The sequence below is a fragment of the Penaeus vannamei genome, chromosome 35, assembly GCF_042767895.1.
Source record: "Penaeus vannamei isolate JL-2024 chromosome 35, ASM4276789v1, whole genome shotgun sequence".
Classification (NCBI taxonomy): Eukaryota; Metazoa; Arthropoda; class Malacostraca; order Decapoda; family Penaeidae; genus Penaeus; species Penaeus vannamei.
Window position 1 is genome coordinate 28,637,215 of NC_091583.1, and position 12,500 is coordinate 28,649,714.

At 35.8% G+C, this 12,500-nt stretch overlaps 2 protein-coding genes across 5 annotated transcripts in view; one reads left to right on the forward strand and one right to left on the reverse strand.

Moving 5' to 3' along the window:
* Window positions 1–4,538, forward strand: part of PIG-U (phosphatidylinositol glycan anchor biosynthesis class U) — an 8,907-nt gene extending 4,369 nt beyond the window's left edge. For all 4 annotated transcript variants that reach the window (XM_027357306.2, XM_027357303.2, XM_027357304.2 and 1 more), the window contains exons 5-9: window positions 1–48; window positions 452–683; window positions 885–1,153; window positions 1,517–1,659; window positions 2,014–4,538. The exon at window positions 1–48 is cut by the window's left edge and continues 157 nt beyond it. In XM_027357306.2, the coding sequence (XP_027213107.2) occupies window positions 1–48; window positions 452–683; window positions 885–1,153; window positions 1,517–1,659; window positions 2,014–2,124 (803 nt within the window). In that variant the 3' untranslated portion in view covers window positions 2,125–4,538. The remainder of the gene's footprint in view (window positions 49–451; window positions 684–884; window positions 1,154–1,516; window positions 1,660–2,013) is intronic.
* Window positions 4,539–4,697: 159 nt separating this feature from the next.
* Window positions 4,698–12,500, reverse strand: part of IntS4 (integrator complex subunit 4) — an 18,527-nt gene continuing 10,724 nt past the window's right edge. Inside the window, exons 3-13 of the mRNA XM_027357313.2 lie at window positions 11,599–11,727; window positions 11,024–11,200; window positions 10,412–10,546; window positions 9,872–9,985; window positions 9,210–9,428; window positions 8,748–8,922; window positions 8,408–8,541; window positions 7,818–8,012; window positions 7,064–7,210; window positions 6,675–6,797; window positions 4,698–6,365 (exon numbers count right to left, since the gene is read on the reverse strand). Of these exons, the coding sequence (XP_027213114.2) occupies window positions 5,268–6,365; window positions 6,675–6,797; window positions 7,064–7,210; window positions 7,818–8,012; window positions 8,408–8,541; window positions 8,748–8,922; window positions 9,210–9,428; window positions 9,872–9,985; window positions 10,412–10,546; window positions 11,024–11,200; window positions 11,599–11,727 (2,646 nt within the window). The 3' untranslated portion in view covers window positions 4,698–5,267. The remainder of the gene's footprint in view (window positions 6,366–6,674; window positions 6,798–7,063; window positions 7,211–7,817; window positions 8,013–8,407; window positions 8,542–8,747; window positions 8,923–9,209; window positions 9,429–9,871; window positions 9,986–10,411; window positions 10,547–11,023; window positions 11,201–11,598; window positions 11,728–12,500) is intronic.

Genomic DNA, 12,500 nt, shown 5'->3' on the forward strand with positions numbered 1-12,500 from the left:
TCTTCGCAAACCTCATAATTGCTGCTGCGTTTGCATCCATGGTGAAAGGTATTTGGATTTCCCTACGTTTGAGATAAAATGGTGTAGATATTTTTTGTGTGAGAAACTACTTTTTTCCCTTATAAATTGTATATTTTAAGTATATATTAATTTGTGTTCATATTTTCTCAAGCGCTCTTTTTTTTTTTTGGTTAGTATATGATTATTATTTTAAGCCAAATGAACTGTATTATTTACCATTTAATTTAGTTTACTTACTAACTATATATGTGTTCTGGAGGTATACTGTAGATGATATCAGTGTCTTTTTATGCCATTAATGATATATTTAAATGATCAGTCATTAATAAAGATTTCATTCAGTAGTTATCTATGATTACATTACTTCCAGTTATTTACAATACCTTTTCTTTCATTTATATATGTCTGCATATGTTTTCCTTCTTTGCAGGATATCCAGTGATATTTGGCACCCTTGTTGCTCTCGTGGCTTACCAGTCCTTCTACCCAGTATGCCTGATGGTGCCTGGGATACTCTTCTTCATTCAGAATGACAGTCACAATCTGAAGGCAGCCTTGTTGAAGCCTCTTCTGTCCTTCTTGGTGTCTTTGGGGCTGTTGATGGTGATTTCAGCAGAGGTTGCAGGGGGATGGGAGTTCCTTGAAGCTACATATGGGTTCATGTGAGTTCCCTGTGATGTTTTTGTGTGTTGCTCTATTGAAGATGGTGATTGTTTTGTGATTTTATGTTGGCTTTTGAGGTGAGATAAAAGATAAGTGTGGAGATATTTGATTGCTGTGTATTTTAATTGTTCTTTGCACAAAGATCCCAAAATCAAATGACCCAAACACCAAATAAAAATTTCTGTACATCCATCTTCCAGCCTGGCAGCACCAGACCTCACGCCCAACATCGGACTCTTCTGGTACTTCTTCACTGAGATGTTTGAGCACTTCCGGCTCTTTTTCCTGGCGACATTCCAAATCAATGCCTTTGTTTATGTACTCCCCTTGGCGATACGACTAAGGAAGGACCCAGTGCTCCTGGCTACTGCATTGCTAGCATTCACGGCTGTCTTCAGGAGTTATCCAGCTTTGGGAGATGTGGGTATATATCTATCCCTCCTGCCCATGTGGAAGCACTTGTACCCTTGTAAGTGATGTCTCCCTGGTGCAAGTTCATGTGTTATCCATTGAGCTTTAAGCATTTGTTATTTGCAAGATGCTGAATAGTTTGGATTGAATGTTCCTTGATTTTTGCCTGCGATTTATTCAACAATTGCTTAATTTGTCATAGTTTTTCCTCATGGCAGGGATTTCATAGATCTATTAATGAATATTACGGATTTTGAGAGGGATGAAATAAAAGTTTGTCTTAGTTTTCCTATTGATAAGGATTTCTTAAATCTGTGAATTATACTGAATGTGGAAAAGATAGAAAGAAGTTATGCAGAACCTCATAGGAACTTTACTTATCTTTTTTTTTCTTTTCTTCTTTTTTTTCTTTACCCTACAGTTATGCGTCAGACTTTCATCGTTGGATGTATGTTTGTTGCTACATCTGTCTTAGGCCCCATCATGTATAACCTTTGGATCTTCAGTGGTTCTGCAAATGCAAATTTCTACTTTGCTGTGACTCTAGCTTTCAATACTGCACAGGTAATGCAGGGATAAAAGGCCCTTTCTTCATTCTTTTGTTAAGGAAGAAATTTTGAAAAGGATTAAGATGTCACATTTGCTTTTTACATAAAATTGTTTTTCTTTATACAAGATACGAATAGTTGTAAAGGAAGAATTCATTATACAAGTGATTTTATTGCAAAATCAAGTTTGATAGATTGGTAAAACAGTTATATATTGATGTGATTTAATGATTATTTTAATTATTATTATGACTGCTGCTACTGAATTAATAATTATTATTATTGCTGTTATTACCACTGGTGCCACTGTTACTGCTACTAATCATTATTATTATAGTTATTATTACCATCTTAATGTCTTCTCCACCAGATATTCCTGGTGACAGACCTGCTCTTTGCCCACGTCAAGAGAGAGTACCACCTCATACATGGCTCAAAGATGGAAGTGGAGGGAGTTCCAGCCAGGCTTATTCTACAGTAAAATCTTCGTCTCAGTGCTTTTACTTTTGTATTTCATGACATAATCTTCAATATTTTGCTATTGACCAATCCTTTTTTTATAAAGATGAGTTGTGTGTTGCATGGACCTCATAGCATTCATTTGACCATCTTTCATGGTTGGCGGATTGCAAGATCAGTCGCAAGATATTCACTCACAAATGAAGAACACTTTTCCATTCACATAGATAACGATCATTGTACATATGCATCTTTCTATAGATTGTGGTTGAAGTGGGCTTTGTAAGGAAGAAAATGACTTGTATGGTGGCTTTGAGTGATCTACTTATGTGTACAGTTGTCATGGCATGATATATTGTCCTTTTTCCCTTACATAAGACAAAGGTAGAAGACACTTTATTGTGCACAGATCTTGTAAAACGATCTTTATGGGAACAATGATAAGATATTGTATGTCGACTATATTGATGGTTCTTTATACTATAATTAAAAGTGTCTTCATACTTTTGCAAGTGGATAGGAATCAGAACATTTCCGGATTTTTACACTGTCATAGTTGAAAGAGCTGGTCAGTATACCGAGCACAAGACCAAATATTGCAGTTTTCCTGGCTTACTTCTTTTTGTCAAATTTCATTGGATTGACACAGTATACCTCCTAAGCTATTCTCTTTTCACAGTGTGTTTTATGGGTAGTTGTATGAATGAATTTCAAGTTCAAATACTCTAATATATACTACTTTCATTGAGTTTTAAGAGATAGACAGGTGGGTTTCCAGTCATAATTTCTATTTGTGTATATATACATATATATTTGATGAGAAGAACATTTTAGAAGAGAATTCTCACTTACTTGTTAATTAAGATATTGTTAAATCAATGATATCAAAATGTATCTTCGAATTATGAACATTTCCCATGTGTTTGTAGTTACAGAGAGAAGTCCAAAGTAAGTCACCGTTGAACCACGATTGTGGTTACAAGTTTTCTTATTCTTTCCTTTTTTTTCTATCTCACTCCTTTTAGTACATTTCAAACAGTAGCTGTACTCGACTGCAGTAACAGCTTTTAAATTGGGGTCATCTATGTGAAAATTTGGCTGTAAATGTTTGTAATGATCCAATTAGGCTAAATATATATATTATATATATATATATATATATATATATATATATATATATATATATATATATATTTATATATATATATATATATATATATATTTATATATATATGCTCTTCTTTTCTCTCCTTCTCTGATTTTATCTCCCTGTTATTCTCTTTTTCTCCTTTATTAATTTCTTTTTGTTCCTTTCTTTCCTCTTCTCCTTTCCTCTTTGTTTTCTTTTGTATTTTCTCAGGATATTGGTTTCATGAGTAAATGATATCATCAAAATATTTTTTTCTGTCTTAGGTAACATTTAATATCTTAAAAACAAATAAAACAACATATTTTGTCAAAAATTATATCCTATATGATGAATCTTTAAAATTAAAAGGAAAAATCTAAACATTTTGTGGTTTATTTGGGTTACAGGATTCTCATTTTTAGTCGTTTAAATTTGGCTTTCCTGTTTCAATGAAAAATTATGGAAAATTTTATTGTTCAATTTAATATATAGGATATAAGGAATTTCGGTTGTATGAATTAATTATATGCAAGACCAAAATACATCTTTCTTCTTGAATCAGAGCAAGTAATTTCATAATAGTAGTATTAATTAATGATATTAATATTTATTATCATCCATCATTTTTTGTGAATGGTTGAAATTTCTGCATACCTCAAAATGCAGTGATTATGCACAAGTAATACATTCCATTGCCCAAAAATAAATAAAATCATTCTCATAAAAATGAAATAAATAAAAAAAATACAATTAAAAGAGTGACTGTAGGTTCTTCAATATTACTGAAGTTTCTATTAATGTTTGATGTAGATTTCTAGTCATGATAGAGTTGAATGAAATGATAGTACCAGTATTATTTGTGTACTTTGATAACACTTAATGGGAGTAGGGTCGAAAATTACTGCCATTAATCAGTTATTTGACAGAAATTGGTAATAATATTGTAGTTAGCTAAAGCCATTGAAAGACTCTAACAAAAGAATGGGGATGGATAAATTGTCTTGATCCAAAATGAAAAGACAAATCAAACCGAATTTCTGTTATTTCACTTTTATCTATGACAGATTTTTATGAATGGTAGTAGTTTGTAGTATTCATATACCACATTCATTCTAAAAAGGAGAGAGTTATCAATGGGTTTCAGTTGCAAAGAAGGTCACAAGTGTTCTTTGTAGTACACTATTGTTATGTCAGGTTCTTTCTTTCCTTTTAACGTTATTTTGTGCCTGCATATTGTAAAGGTATGTTTTAAATGTTAAAAGTTATTTTTGAATCTGTGTTTATATAAAACAAAAACTTGAAACTCCTTTCAATGTGTTTGCCTTTTTCCTTCAGGAGTGAAAAGTGAATTGTCAATTTTCTTTAATGACAAACCAGTAAAATCACACATACATATCAAAAGAAAAGAAAGAAAAAGAAAAAAAAAATCATAATTCTGATTGGCAAAGGAATAACAGACTACAGGAAAGTTTTTCTTGTTTCTTTAATAATTTCACATGGTGTATATTACCCTGGTACTTGGAAGTCATTCATACAGATGATTTGTATACACTTTGATGATAACATTTGTGCACTCACGGTGTAAACATACAAAAGCAATCATTCTTAACCAAGTAAGAGATTTCTTGTAAATGTGAGTTTGGAAAATAACTTACAACCTATGATACGGTATCAAATAAATATCCTTGTAAACAAGAGGTATTCAATGCCTAAAATGTATGAAATCTGCCTTAAAAACTATTATCTTATTTTGAATATGAGACATCTTTCACGCAATCAAGAGTAATTTTCTCTTTAGAATGATGTATGTGCGCTGTGTAGTGACCATAAAATGCACGGTTAACATGGTTTTGGCAATCACTGAAAGTCTGTAATTACAAAATGTAATTGCATTTGAATGAATCAGGTACATTAAACAAATACACCACCCTATCAGTGCACTTGCTTATATATATAAAAGAAAAAAAAAAAAAAGATATATTTACAGGATTTTCATTACAACTTATACATATCTATATATACAAGTTGCTATGCTCTTACACACCCTTTCTGATCACCTTGGGCCAAACAAGCACTTTGACAGGCTTAACAAGTTGTATAGTAGTGGCAGAGTCATCTGCTTTGGCAACGGAGTGTCTTCTGGCCGCCAAGACTTCCTGGTCACTCAGGTCCAACACCAAGGACAGTCCCACTTGGCAGGCTTCTGACCACGATACCTGTGCTGACACCAACACTGTGGTCAAGAGACGGTAAGTCCCTGGACCAACTTTCCGCAGGTGGCTCTTTGGTGGCACAACGAGATGCGTGGAATGATCTGGATAAGCCACACGGATACGTAAGGTTGATGGGTTTGGGATGTGGGATACTTCAGCATCCAGGGGCACCCCTACAACGAGTCCTGCACTTAGTTTGTAGATGACCTCACTATCTGGCTGAGGCTCAAGGATCTCTGCGGAACACATCCGGATCTCCCTGGGATTTGTAATAGGGGCTAGCGCAGGAACAGGGTGAGAAATGAGCAATGGCTGTAAGATCCTTGCTACAGCTCCTGGCCTGGGTTCCTCCAGCTGGCTGAGCTCCTCAAACACAGCTTCTAAAAATGAGTCGCCACTTAATTTCTCATCTGTGAGGTATCTATGTAAGGCTTCTGTATGTTCCAGGAAGTTGTCGCACAGGCCAAGAGCCGACCCCGTGGAACCGTGTACAACATACACAAGCTGCAGTGCCAGTGTGCGCACCCGGAGGTTCCTGATGCTTGCCTCTGCTTGAGGGCTCAGGTTGGTGAAAGCGTGACGTAAGCGGAAGGTGTTCCTCAAGAGCTGGTCAACATTGCTCTTTAAGGCACCGCTCTGTTGCACTGATAGAGAAGATGGTGTGAGCCAATTTCTGGTAGAGAGTATCTTGTTGAAAAGCCACATGCACTGGGTATAGAGGGCAGCAAAATGGGCAGCTGGAGACAGCTCAGGGTCAATGTCAGCTAGCTTGACCAAATCAGAGTGGACAATCTGATAAATGGTGAGCCGCATCTGGGTTGAAGAGCGCTCCAAATTGGCTACCTTCTCCATAGACTCACGCAGGAATCGCAGTGTGTTAGTGGCCACAGCTTCACCTGTTGGTTGCCAGTCTTCACCAAGCTGAAATAATTTCATTATGAAATTAGTTTATATCTTTTCAGAAAGGCAGAAAAAAATATATATACATTATATACATATACATATGCAAACATATATATATATATATATATATATATATATATATATATATATATATATATATATATATATATATATATATATACATATATTTTACAGAGTACCATTAATGATACTTAAAATTTATATGTAAAGGAGGTTTTAGTAAAATATCTAACTGAATCTAAAAATTATATTTTGAATCAAAATATTAAAACTAAGCTCATTATAACAGTAACACAGACATCTCACCTTCAACACAGGTACGAGCTGTGGCATGGTGTCTCTGAGGTAGGCGTAATGACGCAATGTATGTTGCTCCAAGAGTGGCACAATGGTTGGGCAGTGGACAGCAGCATTCAGGACTAAAATCAGCTGTTACAATTAAAAGACAAATAAATTAATTTGAAAATGTAGTAAAAATCACTGAAACAAAAACTTTCATTCATAAACTTCAAGCTGGCAAAACCTCCCCAATTGTATATAGCATTAATATCATAATTATTGTATTCATACTCTACAATTTTAACACTGGGCTTTGAGGAATTAGTAAACGATAAATACCTATATACTTATCATCACAAAAAACATGTTTATCACCGCCATTATCATCAACATACCCTGCCCCCTCTATGCCTTACCTTACAAATATACTCTCCATCCTGCACGCTGGGCTCCACGCCATCAAAGTAAGGATGAATTAACAACAACTGTGGGACCAGTGCCTCCACAAGGATGGGGTGGTTGGAACCTAAACGACGAAGGCAGCGGTGGATACTGCGGCGGTCCTGTGGGAGGAGCCTGATTTAGCATGCTCAAGAAGTGATATGTTCAGACAGATACCAATGTACTAAAAGTTTATTTAAAAATGAAAAACTGAACCAGCTTTTTGTTACTTATCTGATAAATTTGAATAAATTTCTAATGTGACCACTTCACTATGGGCATGGATATAAATGTTTACCATACTGACAATTGCTGAGCAAACATTCATATCTTTGTCTATCATGGTGGCCTGCACCGCAAAAACAGATATTAATTAAATTTTGTGCTGTAGGAACATCAACCATAGAGAAACAAGTTTAAAGAAAATACACAATTCTGTTCTTTTATCCTGGGCATGGATCAATGCAAAAAACAATGACTGGAAGCCCAATTGGTGAAACAGAATCAAACTTGAATCTGCAAAATGATGAGGCAGAAAGTGTCAAATTTTAAAACAGAAAATTGGTTGGTCCTACATGCATGATTGGAGCTCTCATAGAAATATAAGCTGTACTATACTTACAGCTTGATTCTTATCAATGAGATGCAAAATGAATGTCTTACAAATATGATCAAAATCATCCAACATATTCTCATAATTGTAAGCCTTCACAATTCCTTGTAACCGACCTGAGGATAACGCCTTAGGTTATCAATAAGCCCAGTAACACAGAGCTTAATGCAGTCCATGGTGGAGAGGATCGTAGTGGCCAGGAATGTGTGGAGAGACTCTCGGATGTCGAGGGAAGAGTCCTTCAGTGCATGCAGGATTTCTCCCAATTGATCCGACCGTAGTGTGATGTGACAGGCTATCTGTTGCAGCACCTGGACGAATGCAGAGAAGGGTGGTATCAGTGACTGAATTTCCTTTGGATGTTTAAATTATGTACAGCAATCTCTACTGACTGTTCTGGTATATGAAGTAAATAAGATGATTTCTTTTCATTAAACAAAAACGGTAAAAAATGATGCAAGGATACTACATATTTCAACAAATTTGTTACCGATTTAAAAATATGAGGGAAATAAACAACTTATGTGTATCTTCACTCCAACTCTGCAACAACAGGTAAATATTTTAGCATCTTTTTTTCCATAATAAATATTAAAGGGAGTATAACTTAAAAAACAAAAAAAAAACATGAAAAGTAAAAGACTAAGTTTTAATCTCTCGGCTCAAGTGTTTAAAAAATATGTGGCCAACAAACCCTATACAATACCTGTATAGCTTTCAGTCGGACTTCCTCAATTTCGTCATTGAACATGTCGACAAGGAAGTCAAGAGACTGGTTGGCAAACTGCGAGTTATTGAGAGCTAAGGCACAGATGGAGTCTAGGGTTGCATTACGAACCTCTGCGTGGGGAATAACAAACATAACACTTTATCAAATAGTAATTAAGTTGTTATAATACAATCATACTCACACAAAAATAATAAACAAAATCAATAAAAGCCATGTATATAATCCAAGGCAAAAGAACATGACATTACTGATATGAAATGGTTAATGCTTAATATATCATTCTTAACTTAAATATGTCAACGTTCTTAAACCTCACCAAGAAATTCATCTTCCAAGCCGTGGACGAAAGCACCGCAGGCACCAGTATTGATGACAGAGACTGAGTCTGCCTCGACTTGCTCTTTGGGGGCGTCATCTGACCAGCGCTTCCCAGTCGACCATTCTCCAGATGCCACCATGGCCCGTGCTCTTTCATGAGCTGATCGTTTCCTCTGGGAAGTAGAAAGGAATCATGATTTATGTACATGCAACATGGTCTGATGCGTTTATTAAAAAATTCATAATCTATCGGATGTAATATGATCTAAGGGTAAAGAAAGTATTCTTTACATGGCTGGGTATTAAGATAAATTCCACAGTTGATACATCATCTTTTATTATTCAATATCATTACTAATCTTATAATGATTATAATAGTGATAATAACAATGATAACAAGAACAATATTAATAATAATAATAATAATAATAATAATAATAAAGAGAGCGCTGCCACATACCCTCATATTTGACATCAGCTTCTTGTCAAGTGTCTGTGCAAGGAACCTCTCAGACACGCTGGTCATATTGCCGAGGAGGGAGGCAGCTTTGGTCCGCACTCTCACGCTGATGTCATTCACCATGTTGCATATCTGAGAGAAAGCGTGGTCGACTAGCCTGACGTGGTGGTCACTGTCAGGTATGGGAACCAGGCGCTCTGGGTCACCATCTGCCGCAACCTGGTTAAAAAACAATGTTGGTTCACTTGGTTGTCCACACCAACACCCACACACACATACGTTACATAGGTTTACTATTGCTGACTCTAAGTCATATCCACAGAGGCTGAGGTTTCAGTCCTTGATAGGGAGGTTATTTATTCTTAGGTACATATATCTATATCTGATTATCTGTACGTACATCATATTTATATAATTTTCAGGTATATTTACATGATATTTACACAATTTTCAAATGTATTTACGTGATACTTGTATAATTTTCACATACATTTACATCATATTCATATAATTTTAACATATATTACCAAATAAAAAATTACAGAAGCTGACCATATATTTTTTTTCTTTTACTTATCTTACACTGAAGCATTATCAATTGCATATCCAAATTTTCATACATCAGCTATAGCAGAAATAATACAAAACCAAACATCTCTTACCTTAATCAAATTGAGGGCCACTTCACGCACACATTGGTAGTCATCGTGCAGTGCCTGGCAGACACTGTCATAGACCTCAGGGGAGAGCTTCACTTCTCTCTCCTGAACAACCAGCTGAAATGAAACGCATACTTCAGCAAACAATATGAATGGATTTTTAAGATTCCAATAACAGTTTCAGTTGAATACAAACAAATGATTCACAGTTTACAGGTTTTGAACACAGCAAAATGATTGTGTTTGCAGTTAATAATAGAAAAATATATTACTTTCAAATACTGGAAATCAGAAAGTCACTAGTTCAAAAACATGTAAATAACTATTTTCTATAGACATAAATAAACAAATATCATCAAGAAAATTCATCAGTAACAGCCAACTGTATTAAACAAGACATGTACCATCTAACCTTTACAAAATCTTGAATAAATTATTAAGCTAAAAATTTCTACAACTAAATCACAACTTTTCAACCTCAAAACAATTTAAAACATGCTGAAAAGTATAAACCCCAAATGAATTCAAGTTAATAGCACATACCAAAGCGTTAAAAGCTGCCGTCCGAACACGGTTGTCCTGGTGTTTGGTGTGCTCTATCAGCGTCTTCATTATTGCTGATTGCACACGTCCCTCCTCAGTTGGGCACAGGTTACCAACTGCCTCCAGAGAGCGGACCTGAAACACAAGAATACTTTTTCCGATCAAAGGCTGATTACAGTAAACAACAACATTAACCCCTTGAATCCGGTTGCTTCATATGGTCTAAAGTACAGTCATTAGGCTTATGTATGTAGTAAGTCATGGCTTACGGACATTACATTCAACACTCATTTATCGATGGGAATAATGCAAAAGCCCCTTTCTAAATGCCAAATGAGTCTAATCACCCTCCGAGAGGTATGACAAGCCTTTTCACGTCACTCGGACTGAAGGGGTTAATTATTTATATAATAATATACAAAGGGACTGACGAATACAGACTGGTTAAGCCTATAAACATTATATGAAAAATATCAATTTCAAACAGAATATACAGGAAGAAAATCCTCCTAGTATAAACAAGCTTTGGAAAAAAAAAGTCTATAAACAAGAATTGGAAGTGAAAAATAAGAAAAAATCAGCACAAACCAAACAACAAAGACTACAACAAACCTTAATAACATAATTGGTGGAGGTGAACTGTGAGAGGGCGAGCTGAATGACCTGATCCTGCAGCTTAGGGTCAGGAGGAACACACTGTGAAAGGGAGCTCGCTGTGTGAATAGCCTGGGCTATGACCTTCTGCGACTTGGACCTCTTTGCCACAGTCATCACCTCCTCGAACACTGGCTGGAATGTGAGGAAAGATTGTCCTTTACTTACTGTAATGGGTTAGATGCGAACTGATAATAGGAAATTTCATATGTTTCATTCACTTTGTTGCTGTCACTTCCTCTAATAATGGCCGGGAGGGCATGGAAAGGTTGTCTTTTAATTAGCAAAATAGGCTAGACATGGTTGGTTAACTGGTGGCAATTATAAAGGAAATACTGATACTCTCATTATAGTAATATCATAAAAAAAATTGGGTCTATTATAGGTACAAAAAATTCTGATGCACTCTTTTAATTGTAATGTATTTCTAAGTATTTTCAAAATTACACCAGGGGGGGGGGGGGGAATCATAAAAAATAGGCTACACTTCAAAACAACATAAAGATATTTCAACAGATCCTTCCTGAACATACCTGTGCTTGAGACTGGGTGGTTATAACAGCCGCTAAAAGAGCCAGGACCTTGACGATAATAATGGGCGGATGGGACTCATTCTGCAACAGGGTCATCAGTCCTTGTACAACTTCCGTTTGAGTCTCACCCTGAAAAATAGGCATAGCTGTGATAAGGTGTAATGAATATAACAAATCCCAACTTCCCTCTCTCTATCTATCTCTATCTCTTACCTAACCATTTTCACTCTAATGCCTCTCTTATTTTCTTGATCTTCCGTATGCTTGAACTCTTGAACTCTATTATCTACTTACTCATTCTTTCTCAATATCCCTTTCTCGCTCTTCTTCCTTTCTTTCCCTAAATTTCTATTCACTCTCTCACGTTTCTTTTCTTTTACCATGTCGTCTCATCTGATATAATGGGATAAACCTTTCAATCCAGATGACATAACCATCACGTCATGAAAATGTTTGGTTTGAGAAGCAGTTGACAGCGAATTTGCCTTCATGGAAAAATCTGGCTGTGAGCCTGGGTGTTGGGAACTAGCTATCGTGAGTATTTTGGCTTCAGACCGGGGTGACAGAAAAGACTCGCCACAAGTACACAAGGTTCTTGGAGAGTGACTGGACTTATTTGGCATTTGAAAAGGGGCTTCTGCATTATTCCCATCAGTAAATGAGTGTGGAATGTAGTGTTCATGAACCATGACTGGAAGAGTGCCAGCTCCAGGGAGAACACCATTTACATGCTCAGTATCCTATTCCTGGCTGCAGTGACCAGCAGTGCAGGTTGTATTACAGGAAAATGAATAATAAGGGGGGGGGGGATAAAATAAATAAATAAAAAAAAGTTACGTATTTCTAATTTTCTTGAACTGAGTTATGGACTATCTAGAAGGATGGCATGAAGTCTGTGCAAG